Source organism: Paramormyrops kingsleyae, chromosome 25, assembly GCF_048594095.1.
Source record: "Paramormyrops kingsleyae isolate MSU_618 chromosome 25, PKINGS_0.4, whole genome shotgun sequence".
Classification (NCBI taxonomy): domain Eukaryota; kingdom Metazoa; phylum Chordata; class Actinopteri; order Osteoglossiformes; family Mormyridae; genus Paramormyrops; species Paramormyrops kingsleyae.
This window is the reverse complement of record NC_132821.1, coordinates 33730441-33752231: the sequence shown is the minus strand read 5'-3', so window position 1 is coordinate 33752231 and position 21791 is coordinate 33730441. Positions and strand designations below refer to the sequence as shown.

At 42.9% G+C, this 21791-nt stretch overlaps 1 protein-coding gene and 1 non-coding gene across 2 annotated transcripts; both read right to left on the bottom strand.

Annotated features, from left to right (window-relative positions):
- Nucleotides 1-640: 640 nt before the first annotated feature.
- Nucleotides 641-19971, bottom strand: LOC111855388 (GTPase IMAP family member 8-like). Its single transcript, XM_072707099.1, has 9 exons — nt 19597-19971; nt 12989-13923; nt 11391-11480; nt 10975-11251; nt 10527-10796; nt 9418-10026; nt 2336-2629; nt 1701-1976; nt 641-1528 (listed from the first exon to the last, which is right to left on the bottom strand). The coding sequence occupies exons 3-9, from the start codon at nt 11448-11450 to the stop codon at nt 804-806; spliced, it is 2511 nt and encodes an 836-aa protein (XP_072563200.1). The 5' UTR covers nt 11451-11480; nt 12989-13923; nt 19597-19971; the 3' UTR covers nt 641-803.
- Nucleotides 17888-17969, bottom strand: trnal-aag (transfer RNA leucine (anticodon AAG)). The gene has a single exon. It is a non-coding gene; the product is annotated as a tRNA-Leu (tRNA).
- Nucleotides 19972-21791: the final 1820 nt, after the last annotated feature.

Sequence of the window (21791 nt, the reverse complement as noted above, 5' to 3'; positions counted from 1 at the left end):
GACTATTTTAAGGTCTTTCTTTATACAACCAGACATTTGCTAATTTGACTATTCATCTGGATTCTGCATATTCAGTATACATTGGGTGAAAACCAATACATTCAGCACTAATATATGCTGTGGAAAAAATTTGAACACTTTTAAGCTTACTTTTAAGCAAATCAGCATTTTTAAATCCTGGTTTAATCGTGGTTCTGCTGGCAGAGGCTACACTGAGCAGCAGGTGGCTTCCAGATTCAATGTTTCTAAGACAGCAGGACACAAGAACAAGGTGAAGCAGGAGACACTGGGAACCACCAGAAACCAGCCAGGTAGAGGGCAGAAGCAACTTTCTAATGCCAGAGATGGCTGTTAACTTATCTGACAGTTTCTCATGAATCGAATGATGACATCAAGTGACCGTCAAAAGGAATGGGAAACATTAAGTGCAGGTGTGAAGTGCACTGCTAGGACAGTTTGTATCAGGCTCCTAGAAGCAGGACTGAAGTCCCATAAAGCAAAGAAGAAGCCCTTCATTAATGAGAAACAGGGAATAACAACGCTGCCTTTTGCAGAAATATATATATTATTCACAGACACACATCTATAAGTAGAGAAATAAGTGAAATGAAAAATTGAGCTATTTTCTCTTAATTCAACTTGCTAAGATTGTATTGTAGAAGTAATATGACAATTTACTAATTTACTAGTACAGTTATATAAAGACACACTCAAACGTATATTATGCAGACTGAATAAACATTTAATTCTCACTGAAAATCATATACTATTCCCAGTGATTGTTGATGCTTTATGCTGGGTTACTATTTAGTATTGTCCCTTTTCTTTTTTTCTTCTAGGTCAGTTGATTTTCTTTCCATAGTTTTTTGCTTTTCTTTCTTTCCTTCCCCTTTATCTCCCAGAACCCCCGTGTTCTTCTCCCCACTGCCCATCTTGGCCTTCATGAACATCTCGTTGCTGTAATGGCCTCCTCCATTCTTTTTTATCATCTCCTCTATCTTGTCCAGCAAATCTGTGACCTGAGTCACATTCCATACATCTTTATTGTTGAAGACATGATATCCACCCTGGCATTTTTTAATGAATTCATTAAGCTTTTTATCACCGCTAAGAAATCGGTCAGCAGCGTCACCCAGAACGTCCCCATGTGTGAACAGCACCATGGTGTATTGAGCTGATTCTGGGCCAAAAACCTCCTGGATGATGTTCAGTGTTTCCTGCTCTTCTTGTGTGAATCTGCCCACCTGCAGCAGCACCAGGAATGCATGAGGCCCAGGAGCACACAGGGAAATACACTCTGTGATCTTCTTTATGAGATCATCCTTGCTCAGCTTTGTGTTAAACAGGCCTGGAGTGTCCACCACTGACATCTTTCTCCCACAGACTTTGCCTCTGGCTTTAGCACAGCTCATTGTTACAGAGTAGTTGCTGACTTCTGACTTAAACTCTTTCCTGCCCAGGATGGTGTTTCCAGTTGCACTCTTCCCCACTCCAGTTCTTCCTAACAGCACAATTCTCAGCTCATGCCCTGTTGAATAAAATTGTCACTGTAATTGAAACTCCAGATGATGTTTAAAAAGTATTACTTGTGCAGTTTGTGGTTACATATTAAATTTTACAGCAGTTATCAAGTATATAGCAGCGCTTTTAGATGAACTTCGCTCAAGGTAAGACTTCCAGACATACAGGTGTGGTCTTACTTGTGCAGGTTTTGATGGTGACAGGTTCACTCTTGAGATCGGTGTCTTTCAGCATAGTGCACACAGAGAGGCTGTACTCCGTTCCTGGTCTCAGGCTGGACAAGACAACCTCGTTCTCATCTGTGATGATGGAACGGCTCTGGCTCGAGCTGCTGTCCGTCCACGTCACACTGTAACTGTGTGAAATGTCCTCCATCCCCTTCGGCTGCTCCCAGGTTAGGGTGACAGATGTTGTACCCCGAGAACTTATGCTAAGACTATGGGGTGGAGAGCGTGCTTTGGGGAAAAAATAAAATATATGCATATCTATAAAACTGTTAGCCATTGTATAAAAAAAACAAAGATTTAAAATAAAAGATAGCTACAACCTTTCCTTACAATAGTGCCAACAATATGTCGATTATTATGCCTGTCAAAATGTTTTATGCTAAATGATGACTACAGCAATCTTTGTGACTGTGCTCATGATAACTTCCTACCAATAATTAGTCTTGGAAATGTAAACACATCGTTCTGCACGACAAATGTGTCTATGTTTGTTTCTTCTTTTCAAAAAGCAACATCGACTTTCAGGCAACCAGGGTCTTCAGTACAATCATCATTGTGAAATGCACAGACCGTGCAAGAAATCTTACCCATATTCATTATATTCTGTAGTTTTTTAGCCAGATCATTCATGTCCATCTTCTTCAATATGGCGTGAGTGATCTGAAGTGCACCCTCAGTATCATAGTTGTCTTTCATTTTCTTAACTGTATCTGTCCGGTCGGCACGTTCTAGCTGACTGACTGGAATGGGCTGAAATCCATCCATTACTTGGGTGTTCAGATGGAACTTGAACCGCTTCAGCTCATCATCCACTAAATCGTCCATGATTTGCAGTAGAAAAGGGCGGACGTGCTTCCGTGAAGCCTGGAACTGCAGGACAGCTTAACAAGGTTACCAAGTCACAACAGTAGACAGACAGCAGACAGAGGCAACAGAAATGACAGCAGTGCAGATGTAGCGCTCACCTTAAAGCCTGGCCTCCTTGTATAGCTGGGGAAGCAGCCCACGCAGGTCATTTTTTCCATGATATACTGAGGTCACTGCAGACTCGGCTACGCCAAACACAAGGTTATAATACGGTACAGCTAGAGGAAGCTCGAGTCCCATGTTCTACTCCAGTGCATACAAATGCCACTCCATACACACTCATCTTATACGTATCTTACACTCATATACAAGACACTTCAACAAGGAACTATATGGAAATATTCAAATCATTTTATAATATGAAACAATTTACATACAAAAACTATTATGTGTGTCAGTGTGTCAGCTTAGCTATTTCAAAACTTCTCCTAAAGTCGCCCCAGTATTTGCAGCAACTGTCCAATACACCCATGTCATTTTTGACTCAACCACTTCCACGCCTTGTATACATTTCCTACCCAGATAAATAACCTTAAATAGTTTGACTGCCTAAGACTTTTGCACAATACTGTGTGTGGGTCATTCAGTGTAGGCTACCTATGGGACCTCAAATAATAATTAAAAAATATGTATTTAACTTTTGGAAAGTTTATTACATTCTTTAGGCCACATACTGCTGAGGAAATATCTTTGTCAAGCTTAACATTTTAATTTGCATCACTAAGTAGGAAATTTGTAATTCAACCACAAATTATCTCTACGCTTTCATGGACAAAAATGAAAAGATTCCTTTTTAAATATTTTAATGACATTGTGCTACTGTAAAAGAAATGGGAGTTTTCAGTGAGATATTGAGTTGCTTTCTCAACGATAATTCTTTTTTTTATTAAAATATTTGTGAATTCCGAAATATTTGATTTTCATATTTGTTTCTTTCACCAAATCAACAACATCCAGCAACAAACAAAAAATATATATGAATAAAAATTCTAATGATAGCAAAATTATGCTGATTCTGATGTGAGCCACATATTGTAGCTTCGTCTGGCCCACTACCCACCTGAGTCCTCGCCTTAATTTCAGGTGCCCAGATCTGGCCCACTACCCACCTGGGTCCTCGCCTTAATTTCAGGTGCCCAGATCTGGCCCACTACCCACCTGGGTCCTCGCCTTAATTTCAGGTGCCCAGATCTGGCCCACTACCCACCTGGGTCCTCGCCTTAATTTCAGGTGCCCAGATCTGGCCCACTACCCACCTGGGTCCTCGCCTTAATTTCAGGTGCCCAGATCTGGCCCACTACCCACCTGGGTCCTCGCCTTAATTTCAGGTGCCCAGATCTGGCCCACTACCCACCTGGGTCCTCGCCTTGATTTCAGGTGCCCAGATCTGGCCCACTACCCACCTGGGTCCTCGCCTTGATTTCAGGTGCCCCAGATCTGGCCCACTACCCACCTGGGTCCTCACCTTAATTTCAGGTGGCTCAGATCTGGCCCACTACCCACCTGAGTCCTCGCCTTAATTTCAGGTGCCCAGATCTGGCCCATTACCCACCTAGTCTGATTCTGATGATAACATGAGTCGTCCCTTTTAAAAGACATTTTACAAGTTAAAAGACATTTTAACTAGAGAATGCCATTGTTACCGTGGAACAATGTAACATTGACTAGCAGCAACTTAGAGACCCTGTACTCAGATTAAATAGGGTTAGTGCAAATGTACGTACAGAAATGTAAGTGATAATGTGGCATCGATGTGCTCTCTGTCAGGGTAAGTACAGCTGAGTGGATGACAACAAGGTAGACATTTTTAGCTAAAGTGAGAATTTTATCAGAATATGATTGACCTACTTCTCCTAAGTTAGCAAAATCAGCAATTGTTCAAAGTGACATTGTAGTGTTTCAAAACATATTTATTGTTCTAAAATGACATAAATTGACTGGATACTTCACCACCACAGAATGGATGTGTTAAGCTTGTTTATAGCCAACGGCAGAAACAGTATGAGGAAAATTAGGAAAAATAAGCGCAAATACTTACTGATGATAGAAGAGCTGTTTTTACTCCACTAAGGGAAAGACAACATGCAGCCTGTAAGATGGTTGACGTCAAAAGCCAGTCACCTAAATGGGGGTTACCCCAGTGTGACAGCGTGGACAGCTACTATGTGTTCAAAATGCAACTATAACTTATAAAAATACTTTAATTATGAAAATACCTTATTTATAACAAAAAGAAACTGTCTTTTTACATTTTAAGTTGTTTAATCACTTAAAATAGGTATTAACATGTACACTGGATTTTAAAACAAAACGAATGATATATTCATAAATGTTTACCTATTAGAATAAAACTTAAAAAAAAATTTGCGATACTCGTTTGAAAATCGAATCACTCTACTGAGGACACCAAAGGTACCCAATACTGAGTGAGCACATACACATTAGAATACATAAATTAACTTTAAAAGCGGTGTGATTTCAGTTAACGTACCCTTCTAGACTGAGTTTTAATAATCAGCGACTGTTTCTGAACATCAGTTACAGCTACTATAGGCTATGCTATTTTTGCAGAAGAGAAAAAAACTTCATATCGAAAAGAATTGTTAAAAATGAAATCATGCTCTTTTAAACTAGCTTTTAAATGGTATCATATTATAGCGCATACACATGCGTTCGCCTTCGCTCGGTCCAGTTGCCAGCCTCATCCTTATATCACGTAACTCAAACATCTCCTGATATCCTGTAAATTCTTTTACACAAACTTGCGTTCAGATTCGACCAGGAAAATACACCTTTATAAAGAAAGTGCGGCAAAGAAGATTTCCATCTTCGATAATAACTGGGTATCAAAACCACCGTATGTTAAAGTGATTTTCGTGCAAAATATAAGGTAATATTAATTATTAAGAATGAAGATTGATTACCTATTATGTTTTCCAGGTATTTCCACAGAAATGTCACTGCATGTCACTATTATGAATTTGAGCGGAGCTGTCATGCAACATCAACATTAAGATATCACTGGATTAACTTACGGACCTTCATGCGGTGAATCGTACTTGGCAAGCGCCGCTATTCCTGATGCCAATGATCATACCACGCCAGAAATCTGCACCTTATCTTACTATTAAACCCATGAAGCCAAAGTCCCTATATAATTAACTTGGGTAAATAAGCGTTTCCTGAGCTCTTGTTTTGTTTGAGGTTATCGCTTCCAAAAGAGCTTCAACTTGTTATTAAATCCATGGCTTCACTTACTGTTCTAGAGCGCCGTGATTAATGTTCACTTACTGTTCTAGAGCACCGTGGTTAATGCTCACTTACTGTTCTAGAGCACTGTGGTTAATGTTCACAAAATCATAGTTTATTTCCCCTTAATTTACTCTTTCTAAACAAAAAGTGTCTTAGAAAATTTAAATGAATGTATTGTTTTCTGTAAATGAGTGAGTGAGATGATTGTCACATCATTTTGAAGTAAAACCTCTACACTACAAGATCCAGGTCACAATTAAAGTCTTGTACACAAATGTCATGAATGTGTTTTGTGGTCTAATTTCAGTGACTTCTTTTTTTGTTGTTTTCAATAATCACGCATAGCTGTTTTTTTCTCCAATATAAAGACTTGTACATACATGCTGCTCATATATTATTGTAGCCCAGTTTGTGCTGAATACAATGTTATCAGACTTTAGACATTCATATGTTTATAAGTAACTGAAAAATACACAAATGTCAGAATCTCTTCAGGGTTCCAAATCACCTTCGGACTCCCAGGGGTTAAACTGGTTTAAGATGGCACTTAACAACATAGAAAGTGAACTTTATTTACTTTTCTCCTGAATCATTTTAATATCCCTGATGAAAGTAAATCATTTTAGCATTTATTATTTGTGTAAAAATGAACTACACATTGAATGCCATGTTTGATAGAGACTCTACCAGGCAATGTGAGCTGTTTGCTGCTGTGACATTGTTTGTCATAGATGACTGATGTTAGCACTCACTTTGACCCCCATGTAATATAAAAATTGGCACCAAATATACAGGTAGCCTCAGTACTGATAAGAAATGCATTTTGCGCTTGATTAACAAAGAACAAAGGCCGGAAGGAGCAGAAGACGGCTGTTTATACCGTCGCTACATTTATGCGGCTGTTTATACCGTCGCTACATTTCTGCGGCTGTTTATACCGTCGCTACATTTCTGCAGCTGTTTATACCGTCGCTACATTTATGCGGCTGTTTATACCGTCGCTACATTTCTGCGGCTGCTTTCCACCCCCCTTTGTGGCAACATGATATGAACTGTAAGTGGCGAGAAAGGAAGAGGAGAGAAAAACATTTTTCAAGTTTTTTCTTCCTTCTGGGTTTTCTGTTCCTCAGTATTTAATGTCAAGTTTTCACTAAAAGGAAAGGAAGAGCATACAGAAGCATTTGGTCTATAGCACTTTCATTTCAAACATTTCATTAATATTAATACATTTTATGAACACTAATAAGTTCAAAGACATACCGCTATATGAAGCTCATGATGTATTTGTCAGTCTCAGCGGCTGCTTCAGTTCTGTGCTGGTTTAGGAGGCTGTGCTTTTGTGGTGCTGAGCAACTATCCTGCTCAGTGCCCATCTATGCCCCGTCAGTGAGCTTCAGCTTCAGCTTCTGGTTCCTCTCCATCCCTGCCAGTACACTTGGTCCAGGTTTTACAGTAAGCTGTTGATTATGCAGTTTTTGTGACAGATGTACCTGAAATATATTTGAGAATATCCCTGTCTTTAATATACGTGTCGGACTTTAAACCGCAAGAAGTACCACCACTCCACCAGCTTTTTACCCTGTTTGTCCACAGTATCTCCTCTTTTAAAAGATTGCTGCTGGGCTGCCCCTTTCTTCACAGCCACTTCAGTGCTTATAACTTCCATTATATACCAAAACAGCAGCATGTGACGTGCTCTGCTAATGGAATTTAATAGACATAAGGATACGTTGAAGTTATACAGATTTTGGGCGTCACGGTACAACTCTGATTAATATTTCAGGCATACTTCTAATCTTCTTATCAATTTGTGGGTGCAAGTAAAACATCCATAAAGTACCAAAAAGTCAGTATCCTGACAAATTCTTACACTCGTTACCTAAAGCCCTGGTGATCATCCTTAATAATTATCGCGATAATATCGCAGTGTGATATCGTGGAGCCATAGTGATAATCAAAAGAAAATTGGGGCCCCATACAACCTGTTTAGCGCAGGCAGAAGTCCAGCCTTGGCCTTTCTAGCTGCTTTTCTAATTGCTATTTAATTATTATAAACTTTTTCCACATACTGTTTCCCTGAAAAAGAACAACTGCTATCAATCACTTTTGAGAAATGCCTCACAACATTAAGTCTAGCAGAGGGTACAGATGAGAGAAAATTAAAAGAAAACGTTTTTATGTTATTCATGTGTACTGATTTTCCTAAAACGTTTTAAAAGCATCACACACTGAACTGTCACAGGGGTCCCAGGCCAGAGCCTGAGACAGAGGTTGTATAAGGGTCTATACAACCCTAGGCAAGGGGAAAATCAAGGAACAGGCTAAGCATCTGTAACACTACTACCTTCCAAGAAGGCTAAGGCACAAAAAGACCAGAGGCAGGATATGATGTCAGTAGGCAGGCAAAAGTTTAATACATGGGTAGGCAATCAAACACTGGCAGAACTCAGAGCAGGAAACTCAGAGCAGGAAACTCAGAGCAGGAAACGCAGAGCGGCAAACAAAAGCTCACTTGGCAGGGACAGAAGACAAGCTAGGAACTAGGAACCAGAGACTTAATGCACTGGGGAAGAGATGCTTAACAAGGAAGGGGTGTGAGAACAAAATTAAAACAGGATGATTGAGGTTGCTGTTAGGTGATTTCTGGGAATGGAAAGCTGGAGACCTGCCCAGAAGACGTGTTCAGACAGCACTGACCAGAAGGACCACGAGGGTGCGGGAGAGGACACAGGAGAAACCCTGATGCTGAGTGTTTTCAATGCTTTGAATTTCATTGGCTAAGAAAGCTGCTTCAGTTTTCACTCTCAGCAACCCTAAGTTAAATACAGTCTTAAGTCTTAAAAACAGTCTTATTTTCATTTAGGAAAACGGACACTGTTGCAGACACCACAACTGAGCAATTTCAGTGCATAAGCCAGAGACCAACGCATTCTAGTAATGAAGTCCAACAAAGAGTATCATTGTTCTTTTAATATCACATTGGAAAGACACCATAGATTAATATTTAGCCAATATGATTTCAAAGTTAGCTTTTCAACTTTATACATACCTACTAATCGCTCTCTCCGCTGTTGACCTTGGTAATTCACAACCAAGAGATCCAAACTCAATTCAGTACTGAAGAATCTTACAATCTCTCTTTACAATAGTATTTCTGATTGAATCAAAATTTTATGGTATTTCATGAAGATCATACATATATTTCCAAACCAGACCAATAATGCTGGAGTAAATATGCTCAAATTTTCTTATTCATTATTATTATGTAAAAAACCCTATAAAAGATACAAGTGAGGTTATTATCTAATTTATTTATAAAGCACATTGTAGCACATTAAATTTCTGGATTAAGAGGTTGCTGCCCTTTCAGGCTATTAATTAATATCATTTCTATAAAGAGTTATGGGAGCCACTCATTCGCTCCAAAATCTTACAAGAGAAAAGTTTTGGTTCCTTGGGGTCCACAAAGGATCCAAAGGTTTTTGTCAACTGAGAATAATAATGTTACTGTTTCTTGCAAGTTTTTTTCATGGTTCTCAAAACCCCTATGTTTTGCTGCCCTTCTTGGCATTCATGAAAATCTCGTTGGTGTAATGGCCTCCTCCATTCTTTCGTATCATCTCCTCGATCTTGTTCAGCAGATCTGTGACCTGAGTGCGGTTCGATACATCTTTATTGTTGAAGACATGATATCTACCCTGGCATTTCTTAACAAATTCATTGAGACTTTTATTGCCACTAAGATATTGATCAACAGATTTTTCTAGAACGTCCCCATGTGTGAACAGCACCATGGTGTATCGAGTTGATTCTGGGCCAAAAACCTCCTGGATGATGTTCAGTGTTTCCTGCTCTTCTTGTGTGAATCTGCCCACCTGCAGCAGCACCAGGAATGCATGAGGCCCAGGAGCACACAGGGAAACGCACTCTGTGATCTTCTTTATGAGATCATCCTTGCTCAGCTTCGTGTTAAACAGGCCTGGAGTGTCCACCACTGACATCTTTCTTCCAGCAACTTCCCCTTTAGCTTTAGCGCACCTCATTGTTACAGAGTTTTTGCTGGCTTTTGATGCAAATCTTTTCTTCCCCAGTATTGTATTTCCAGTTGCACTCTTCCCTACTCCTGTTCTTCCTAACAGCAGCACTTTCATATTGTGACCTGACAAAGAAGGTTTTTGAAATATGAATTGAAAAAGCAGATCAGTTTGAATGAGGATTTTTACAATCACAGCTCAAAATAATATAAGACAAACGTAGACTAATTACAGTAAGAAATATGTTAATCTAATTAATGCGTTATTTTAATTTAAGGCATTGAATTCAATTGCAATTTTGCCTTCATTTATAGGATGGCAAACAAAATGACAGGGATGCAAAGGAATGGAAGTTATATAGCAAATGAAAGGGAAAGGCATGTGGTGCAAGGACAGAAATACAGAAATGTGTCAAAGGAAAATGATATGGACAAAAATCTGGCACAGTGACTGAAATCAGGGTCTAGGTACATATATTTTTGAGAGAATAAACAAAACTCAGCTGTTATAGTTTATATATCCATAGAACTCAAATGGGTCCTTGTCACCTGACTGACCCAGCAGAATTTTAATATGTACAGTATTGCCTTGTAATTGACACTGAAACACACAGGTATAGTCTTACTTGTGCAAATGTTGATACTGACAGGCTGACTTGTGAAATCGGTGCCCTTCAGCGTAGTCCTCACAGAGAAGACGTACTCCGTTCCTGCGCTCAGATTGTGTACGGATACCTGGTTCTCATCTGAGCTGATGGACTGGCTGGTGCTGCTGTCCTTCCAGGTCACGCTGTAACTGTGTTGGATGCTCCTCAGGTCTTTGTGTGTTTCCCATGTCAAGGAAACGAAAGTTGCTCCCACAGAGATAATGCAGATCTTCCCTGGAGGACACCTGCCTGGAGGACATGAGCAATAGACAGCACCATTCTCATATATAATCATACTTCTTGCTATAAAGAAGCCAGATATCCAAAAATACTTTTAGGTTTTAGATGGTTGGAATGATGAATAAACTGATTTTCTGGAAGGAGTGTCATCCTATTATTGGACAAACTGAAGGATCGTATATCTTACCAATGTTCATTACATTCTTCAGTTTATTTGACAGGTTTTTCATGTCCATCTTCTTCAGTATTGCATAAGTTATCTTAAAAGAGCCCTCGGTATCATAGCTGTCTTTCATTTTTTGAACTGTACATGTTCGGTCTGCTTGTTCTAACTGACTGCTTGGAATTGGTTCAAATCCCTCCTGTACTTGTGTGTTCAGGTGCAACTTGAATTGCTCCAACTGATCATCCAGTAATTCATTCATAATTTCAATAAGAAAAGGGTGGACATTGATCTTGTTGGCCTGAAACATGCAAAGAGACCAGGCTGAAGCAGCAAGGGACTGAGCAACAAACAAACAGTGAAAATAGAGGACCAGTGATCTTGCTGGACTGAAACACAACTTTGATACCAAACACCACGGATTTGTAGGTGTCACTCACCCCAAGTCTTCCTCTGTTCCACCAGGTAGGGCGGTTCCCCGAAAAGCTCGTCCCTGACATGCTTAAATAACGTCTCTTTAATAAGCTAGGCTGTATTCAGGATTGGTTTAGGGGGAAAAAAACAGAAAGAAAATTTAGTTTGGCAGAATGCTGAGAATGCAGGTATAGCTCTTGTAGGATCACACACACACATATGACAGGGCTGAGACTCCAGGTGGCCTGAGACTTCAGGTGATCTGAGACTCCAGGTGGCCTGAGACTCCAGGTGACCTGAGACTCCAGGTGACCTGAGACTCCAGGTGACCTGAGACTTCAGGTGGCCTGAGACTCCAGGTGACCTGAGACTCCAGGTGGCCTGAGACTTCAGGTGGCCTGAGACTCCAGATGACCTGAGACTCCAGGTGACCTGAGACTCCAAATGACCTGAGACTCCAGGTGACCTGAGACTCCAGGTGGCCTGAGACTTCAGGTGGCCTGAGACTCCAGGTGGCCTGAGACTTCAGGTGGCCTGAGACTCCAGGTGGCCTGAGACTCCAGGTGGCCTGAGACAAGGCCCAGCCTGCTATGAGAGGTACTCATGGCCCTGGGCACACAAGGAGATCCACTCTGCAACCCAGTAAACGAACTTCCCTTCTTTTTAACGACCATCTTGTTCTGTTTAATCTGCTTTATAACTTTAAGGTTGTGTTTCCACAAACTGCTTGCTTTGCAGAATAGTATTTCCCTTTTAAGGTTAGCCTACCCATTTAGATCTGGTCACTGCATTTTCATGTCTTATTCTGTTATTTTGTGTTTGTTGTTTATGTTAAGTGTAATGTCTGTCTTATGTTAGTATGGTGTTAGGAATAAATGCATGTCTTTTACACAACTTCAGCCTCCGTTCATTGAGTGCTCACAATAGTCCCTGCCTCTGTGCGATCTGGATCCTAAGCTCTGAAACCTCAAACTCGCCTGAAATATCGCGAGACTCTCTCTCATCGGCCGTGAGGGGAGTTTTGCTACCAATCGTTTACATTACCTGGTGATGCAGCTCGCTGGACGAGCTCGCTGGACAAACCCAGGTTACTAAGCGATACTGGTAATTAGTGAATCCCATTTAAGTCTCACATTAACAGACTCACAGGGATACCGCAATTGAGTTTGGAGGAACCAACCATTCGGCATAACGGTTAGGCAATAATCGTCATTAAATAATAAATAATTAAAATGTAATTAATTTCCCTACACATGGGTGGAGACATTAAAATTACTTGAGCTAATTTTTCCTACACTCTCTAATCCTAATAATGTAAAATCAATCTGATCCTGTTATTGCTGCTATACAATTTTGCACAATATAACTCACTTTAATACTGTCTTTAATTAGTTGATACTTAACGTACCAAAGTGTAAATTATTACCCCTCATTGTCATCTGTCTTGTGGGCTGTTGTTTTATGTTGCACATAGATTAGATTAGATTAGATAGTACTTTATTAATCCCTCGGGAAGGTTCCTCTGGGAAATTTAGTATGGTCATATGGTCAAGGAGAACGATTTTTTGTCTCACTCTATACTATTGTGTATTGTTGGGATGACAATAAAGCTCTACTTACTTACTTATTCACAATACACGCTATAATAGAGAGCTTCCTGACCACGTGAATCACAGCCTGGTTTGGCAGCTGCTCTGCCCTGGATGACAAAGCTCTGAAAGACGGCTGATCTGCTCCCCCTGCAGGACGTTTACTTCAGATGGTGCAGGAATAAGGTTGTCGAAATTAGCAGGGACCCATCGAACAGCTGCCTTTACAGCGGCTGAGTTCTGGGAAACGTTTCTGCTGTCTCACGTTAAACTGTTAAGATTAAATTTAGGTTAGATAAGATTCAACTTCATTGCACACAATAGAAGCACTCCAAGAACAAAATGCAGTTTGGTATTTAATCTGAAAGAGCGAAATATGGTGTACACACTGAAAAAATAACCTACAGAATTTACTCAGATAAAATGAGGTAATAATTTGCACCCACTTTTTTGGGGTAAATTTAAACATGCTCTTTTTTAGTAAAGTACATCCAATTTTAGGAAATAAAGTATTTTAAATAAAGTAAGCTAAAGTGTGGTATAAATAAATATATACAGCATCTACAAGTGTGTGTGTGTGTGTATATATATATATATATATATATATATATAATAAACATTACATTTAAATACTTATGAATGGGTGGTTATGGGTGGGGTTGGCTGGTGCTGAGAGTTTAGCAAGGTGACAGCAGTGAAGAAGAAGCTGTTCAGCCTGCTGGTGTGGAAGCGAAAGGCTCTGTACCTCCTTCCAGATGGGAGCAGGGGAAACAGCCTATGGTTTGGGTGGGCGGAGTCTCCAGTGATGTCACATGCTGGGTGGGCGGAGTCTCCAGTGATGTCTTCACGCGTCTATTACACTGGAGGCCCTTGAGAGCAGCAGGGCCGGTGCTGGGGGTTCCGGCGCCCTGGGGGTTCCAGCGCCCTGGGTGAGATTCTGCTGAGTGCACCGCCCCCACTGATCCTGTCCCTAAACACAACAAAATAAATGCATACACCCACCAGGGTTATAATAGTTTTGCATAATAACTCTGAAACCTACACATATTACACCTATAAAACTCAAGATTTTTCACAACTACCTTATTGAAAACACCACCAAAATATAAACACAAAGTTATTAAATACAATAAATGTGTCAAAAGAGAGCAGAATATGTTGAATAGCAACATGTTTTTTATTAAAAAATACGATGCATATTAAAAATGGAGGGATTATCCTTTTGTTTTCCAGAAAACACTTGACCATTGTTTATTCCAGAACCAAACATGCACATAAAGCCATAACCCTCCCACTTAGACCAGTCAGACCAGCTCTCTCTGCTCCTCATTCCTGCATACACCACCCCCCCTAGGAGGAAGACAAAGCCACACATAAAAACCTGGCCTCAGGATGCACACTCTCAGCTACGGTTTTATCTGAACATGAGAACCGGGCCGAATACACAGAATGGGTTCTATACAAAGTACTGCGATGATAATGCCAATGTAGAGAAGTGCATCCATGTTTTCCCCAACCAGAAACCCTGGATGACCAGCAAAGTCAGGACCCTCCTCAAAGACCGTGACTTCAGGTCAGGTAACAGAACTGCTGCTAGAGCTGAGCAGAGGAGAGGAATAGAAGAAGCAAAAGTGGCCAATAAGAGAAGGACAGAAGACCCTCCTCTCAGAAAAAGACCCTGGGCATGTGTGGCAGGGAAAGCAGGGCATCACCAAGTCTGTGGACTCAGAGGATTCACTGGCAGAGGAGCTGAACTGCTTCAGCACCCAGTCTCACCCTCTCAGCCCCTTCAGACTCCAACGCACAGAAACTCACTGAACAGGAGCATGGAGAGAGGCAGAAGCTGGTTCAGTGACCCTGAGAAACACTGCTGGTCCTCACAGGATGATTGGGAAGGTGCTGAAAGTGTGTGCTGACGGCATCTTCAATCATTCCCTGCAACAAGAAAGGGTGGGACAGCACTGAAGCAGACGGGAGGCAGCTTCAGCATGTCACCAGCGCTGCTCTCGCCCTCCCTGTACTCCTCCTGCTGCCTCGATTGGGCCAAACACCCTTCAGCTACAGCTCCATCAAACCCAGGACAATCAGACTCAGCAACAGCTTCTTCCCCAGAGCCTGTAACATGCACTGCTCATCTCCCTCTGCCTCTGTCTCTCTCACACCCTCCATCTCTTCTCTGTATGAGCAAGAATTCTCTTGTGTAATAACTGCACAATGTAAGAAAAAAATCTTTTAAAAAATGGAAAATGTCCATTTACATCCTCTGTACCATTCACGGACACTTCTGTTAATCTCAGAACAGATGACTGCCCAGTCAGTGTTAAGTAAATAACTCTGAAAAGTAACCCATTACAGACAGAGGTGGATAGTTCAGGTCCAGAAAGCACAAATCCAGACCAAGGTTTTCTTTCAGCCAACCACTGTGAAAAAAAGTTACTTCGAATGAATCCAGTTCAATCATGTATAGTAGTTCCGAACAACTAGAATGAGTATTTTTTAAATGAAACATTATTTTTTAATTAATGCATTCACTTATTTTCTGAGAAAACAACACAGTTGGATTAATCTCACTAAATTTTCTCATGTTTAATTAAACCATCTGAATTGGTTGCTTGCCTCACAGTGAGAAGGTTCTGGGTTCGGTCCCCGGGTCGGGCTATGTGGAGCTCGCACGCTCTCCCCGTGTTCGGTCCCCGGGTCGGGCTGTGTGGAGCTCGCACGCTCTCCCCGTGTTCGGTCCCCGGGTCGGGCTGTGTGGAGCTCGCACGCTATCCCCGTGTTCGGTCCCCGGGTCGGGCTGTGTGGAGCTCGCACGCTCTCCCCGTGTTCGGTCCCCGGGTCGGGCTGTGTGGAGCTCGCACGCTCTGCCCGTGTTCGGTCCCCGGGTCGGGCTGTGTGGAACTCGCACGCTCTGCCCGTGTTCGGTCCCCGGGTCGGGCTGTGTGGAACTCGCACGCTCTGCCCGTGTTCGGTCCCCGGGTCTTTCTGTGTGGAGCTCGCACGCTCTCCCCGTGTTCGGTCCCCGGGTCGGGCTGCGTGGAGCTCGCACGCTCTCCCCGTGTTCGGGCCCCGGGTCGGGCTGTGTGGAACTCGCACGCTCTGCCCGTGTTCGGTCCCCGGGTCGGGCTGTGTGGAACTCGCACGCTCTGCCCGTGTTCGGTCCCCGGGTCTTTCTGTGTGGAGCTCGCACGCTCTCCCCGTGTTCGGTCCCCGGGTCGGGCTGTGTGGAGCTCGCACGCTCTCCCCGTGTTCGGTCCCCGGGTCGGGCTGTGTGGAACTCGCACGCTCTGCCCGTGTTCGGTCCCCGGGTCGGGCTGTGTGGAGCTCGCACGCTCTCCCCGTGTTCGGTCCCCGGGTCGGGCTGTGTGGAACTCGCACGCTCTGCCCGTGTTCGGTCCCCGGGTCGGGCTGTGTGGAACTCGCACGCTCTGCCCGTGTTCGGTCCCCGGGTCGGGCTGTGTGGAACTCGCACGCTCTGCCCGTGTTCGGTCCCCGGGTCGGGCTGTGTGGAGCTCGCACGCTCTCCCCGTGTTCGGTCCCCGGGTCGGGCTGTGTGGAACTCGCACGCTCTGCCCGTGTTCGGTCCCCGGGTCGGGCTGTGTGGAGCTCGCACGCTCTCCCCGTGTTCGGTCCCCGGGTCGGGCTGTGTGGAACTCGCACGCTCTGCCCGTGTTCGGTCCCCGGGTCGGGCTGTGTGGAACTCGCACGCTCTGCCCGTGTTCGGTCCCCGGGTCGGGCTGTGTGGAGCTCGCACGCTCTCCCCGTGTTCGGTCCCCGGGTCGGGCTGTGTGGAGCTCGCACGCTCTCCCCGTGTTCGGGCCCCGGGTCGGGCTGTGTGGAGCTCGCACGCTCTCCCCGTGTTCGGTCCCCGGGTAGGGCTGTGTGGAGCTCGCACGCTCTCCCCGTGTTCGGTCCCCGGGTCGGGCTGTGTGGAGCTCGCACGCTCTCCCCGTGTTCGGTCCCCGGGTCGGGCTGTGTGGAGCTCGCACGCTCTGCCCGTGTTCGGGCCCCGGGTCGGGCTGTGTGGAGCTCGCACGCTCTCCCTGTGTTCATGTGGGTTTCCGCCGGGGCTCCGGTTTCCTCCCATGGTCCAAAAGTGTGCAGGATAGGTTAATTGCCGACTCTAAGTTGGCCCCGTGAGTGTGTGCGTGTGATTGTGTGTGCGCCCCGCGGTGTGTTAGCCACTGCTCAGGGTTGGTTCCTGCCTGCGCCTGTTGTTCCTGGGATAGACTCTGCTCCCCCCTGCAACCCCGGTTCGGATTAAGCGGTTACGGTGATGGATGGACAGATGGATGGAATCGGTTGCTAGCACTAGAATGTGTGTCTTTTATTTTTTAGGTCAGTCAGTGTGTTGGATATTTGGTATAGATATGACAGGCTTCAGTGAAGGTTCCCATGTGACACACACAGGTTCGAGCTGCCTTGGATTTGAGCTAGCAGTCTGAGTACACAAATGCAAATGTGCCAAGGTTCACAGGTAATTGGTGTGTTTGCACAAGAAAAGCAGGAGGACAATGGGGCTGAAGGCCTGCGCAGGCTTAGGAGGAGCTGTTGGGAGTTCTAGGGAATTTATGCAAATTTGCGCAAGATAGTAGTTCTAGTGCTAGACTGCATAACATTATTAGTGTTGAGAGAAGGTGAGAGCTCCCCTAGTGGCTATAGGAGTGCATTTTCCCTGGAGCAGATATTTTAGAATTTAGAGATCAGTGGTCATTGTTGTCACACCACAGCACACAGTGCGCAACAACGAAATGTGTCCTCTGCATTTAACCCATATGTGACACCATGACATAGCAGGGGGCAGCTAATTCAGCACCCGGGGAGCAGTGCTTGGGGCCGGTACCTTGCTGGTGGGGGATTCAAACCTGCAATCTTTCATTTACAAGTGCGCTTCCCTAACCATTAAGCCACCACTGTCCACAAAACAAGAACTTTGGCAGTGGTGGGATTCGAACCCACACCTCCGAGGAGACTGGAGCCTTAATCCAGCACCTTAGACCACTTGGCCACACTACTTCTCTGATATAATGGTGAAGGTCTCTTCACTTATAGGGACAGAAGAACAAGTCAAGGGTGAGTTTCCCGAAGCCTTCTTAACGCTACGTCGTTCGTTAGTTCTATCTTTTAACACAGAACTTAAGAACGACGTAGCGTTAAGAACGCTTCGGGAAACTCACCCCAAATCATTTTCCTCATTTAATATTCAGATTTTTACTAGGCTTAATTTTCAGAAGCCCACCTGGGCTGTAGCAGTCCGTCTTCTCCTAACCCCCATGTCCCGCCAGGATCTCCAAGAGACCACAGCAAGGAACTCCCCTCCACCCATGTAAGGGGGTCCAGGGCGTTGTATTGACTGGTACTGATTATTGGGTACAACCGCCCCCCCCAAAAGGTCTGACTTTCACTTTCATATTTATATCTATGTTTAGATATTTACATCTGTGGTGGTATTTATAGCTGTCTGTGTTTCCACTTTTGTACATATATCTCCTATGACAATATCCTGCCGTGAAATACTTCAGATGTTATTCAGATTACAATACATTCTATTTATACTAAATATACTTTATGCTATATATACATAATTTATACTATATATAAATAAATATACATTTTATATATATAATTTATTCTCTTAGTACTTTAAATCAGTTTAAGCTGTAGCTTTTTTTTCTTCCTGTTTTTTTAACTGATATTTGTTTCGTGTGAACGCACAGAAAGGGCTGCCAATCAGATGGGTTGTACTCTGTACAATGACAATAAAGAAATCTTATTTGTATCTTATCTGATCGCGTAATATAAGACGAATCGCGTCCCGTATTGATTCAGAAAGAAATTCAATATTTTATTTTTCCTTACGGGGAAACCCCCTAATATACGGAACGGGTGGCGATCTATTCGGAACAAAACGATCTTTCCCCCATTCAGTTTTATAAGCTCAGTAATGTCTTAAGGCAGTCAGGAAAATGAAAACAAAGAAAGAGGAATGTCTAAGTGTGCCTGCTGTTCCGTTTTTACAAGCAGATAGGACCTACATGTAAAGCTGATAATGTATACAGGATAAGGCGAAGCAATGAAAAACTCACACAAACATCATAAGAACAATAATAGCGCTCCACCGTGACCGTCGTTTAAAAAATTAATAAAATAAATCAGTATGCAGCTAATACGATGAAGGTGAATAACAGATACATTTTATTTTATTAGTCGTATTTTATTAGTATGTACTGAACCTGAACCATAGATGCAGTAGTAAGTATAAGTAGCCTATAAGTGCACTTTATTGTCATTCACACCATACAACAGTGCACAACGGAGTGCGAGACCGACTCAAACGCGAGTAGAACTGCTTTCATTTCTGATATAAGCCTGAGTGAAAATGTGGTCTCGATACCGGACCTGAGTAGGCTATAGCTGAGATTTATACACTGTAGACTGGAATGACGAACTTCACAATACAGGGCACCAAAAAACAAAGGTTGACATCTATAATAATTGCATTTCAGGCGCATAGGGTAGGTATAGTTATACTAACTAGCTATCATCTGCATGTTTCACAAGAAAAGGGAAATGTAAAAACTAGCTACCTAGATTCTAATTTAAAAGAATCCGACTAACTACAGTAGCCGCAATAACGAAGTACCTCTGTCTCGTTTTCCTTTCCCCTCTTCTTTCTTCCCTACGCCCCGGATCCTTCTGCCAATTAATTTTTCTTGTCAATCTTGCCAGTTCAGGTCCTGAAGACTGACGCGCTACAGACGGATTTCTGGTTTACTAACGTTACGTTGCTGCTCACGCCTCCAGGGGGCAAAACCGCTTCTTTAGGCTGCCGAGAGTTTTAAAAGTTCAAGGGGCCAGCAATCATATGGTCTGATAAAAGCAACTATCTTATAGGGAAGCTCTCAAAATATAAATCATTGGGTGAACGTAATTTACGTTTCTTAATTTCTAATCAAATGACGTAAACTCAATTTGTATTTATTGCGTTATTTGAAAAACTCATATATTGTTATTAATTTCATTTATATGAATCAATCAATGTAACAATTTAGTACAACAAAATTTAAGCCTACTGTATAAACTAATATAGCCTACTATATAAAATAATATACTGTATAAAGTAATATACTGTATAAACAAATACAGATTCAGTTTGTTGTACTAATGTCAGTTTTTGCTGGACTAACATACTTATTTGGTTTCGTTTGTTCAACTCAAACCAAGTTAGTTCATCTTGGACTTCATCAGTTTTACCATACTGAATATACGTTGCTTTCAATGTAGCAAGTCAGTTGAATTTCGGGCAGTGTTTACACACCACTGGAATGAGTATTCTGAAAATGAAACATTCCTTTTAAGTGGATGCATTCACTTTGTGTTCTGAGAATATACCCATAGTTAAGTTAATCTCACTAAATTCTCTGACGTCTGATCAAAGCAACTGAAGTTTTTACTAGACTGCACAATATTAAGTATTTATCAGGGCCGAGAAAAAGTGAGAGCGCCCCTAGCGGCTATAGGAGTGAATTTTCACTGCCTTCAGACCACAACTTGGGATAGAATAAATCAAATAATTTTGTTCATTTAATATTCAAATTTTTAGTAGGCTTAATTTTTACAGACCCAGGCTTAATGTTTTAAATACACACACAAACACACACACACACACGTGTGTATAATTTGATTAGATGGAAATGTTTGACGTGAATAATTTCCGTTTACCCAAAGATTTATTTTTCTCAGTGTAGAAGCCCTCAGAGATGGGCACTCCCTCCCAAAATTATAATTTAATACTCTCTTCTTGCACATTTTCGCTGCTCAGTGAATCACATGTATCTCTAAAAAATCCATTATGTCATAAGTATGAAAAAACGTGTTTTCTCAGAAACTACTTCACAAAATAAACTTAAAACAACGTAATGAGGTGCCCTGTGATGGGTTGGCACCCCATCCTGGGTTGTTCCCCGCCTTGCGCCCTGTGATGGGTTGGCGCCCCATCCTGGGTTGTTCCCTGCCTTGTGCCCTGTGATGGGTTGGCGCCCCATCCTGGGTTGTTCCCTGCTTTGTGCCCTGTGATGGGTTGGCGCCCTGTCCTGGGTTGTTCCCTGCCTTGTGCCCTGTGATGGGTTGGCGCCCCATCCTGGGTTGTTCCCTGCTTTGTGCCCTGTGATGGGTTGGCGCCCTGTCCTGGGTTGTTCCCTGCCTTGTGCCCTGTGATGGGTTGGCGCCCCATCCTGGGTTGTTCCCCGCCTTGCGCCCTGTGATGGGTTGGCGCCCCATCCTGGGTTGTTCCCCGCCTTGCGCCCTGTGATGGGTTGGCGCCCCATCCTGGGTTGTTCCCCGCCTGTAGCCTGTAGCCTCTGCGATAAACCACAGATGACTGCACTTGGGTGGGATGCTGAAAAATTGCAGGGAGTAACACGTGTTTTTTTTGACTGATCCTGTATTGCAGGAAAACCCTTGGATTTCTGAGGGGGGGGGGCTGTGGAAATAAAACAGAATAGTAACAAAAATAATCAAAAAAACAAGAATAATATTGATTGCTTTCTGGGTATTCACATGTCGATAGGTCTTATGTACTAGGTTGTGGATAAGCACATTATCAGGATGGGCTGAGTAGAACCCAGTTCAAGACTAAACAAGGCTTTCAAAAGCAAAATACAAAGGAAATATAACCAAATTGTTTACAAAGTTTGCAAACTCTATCAAGCTCTGAGAACTGTCAGGACATATCAGATTGTGGAGCACATACCTGATTGTCAAGGCATCTCAGACCTTGGATTGAAGCACGTGCAGTTGCTAGTAATCATCCTCACCCAAATACTAAATGTACCATTT

Coding starts and splice junctions, on each gene's coding strand:
- LOC111855388 (XM_072707099.1), bottom strand. CDS start 11,450: ATGTCAGGGACGAGCTTTTCGGGGAACCGCCCTACCTGGTGGAACAGA. Junction 11,252..11,390: donor GGAACAGAGGAAGACTTGGG/GTGAGTGACACC, acceptor TGCATGTTTCAG/GCCAACAAGATCAATGTCCA. Junction 1,529..1,700: donor CACCATCAAAACCTGCACAA/GTAAGACCACAC, acceptor TTTATTCAACAG/GGCATGAGCTGAGAATTGTG.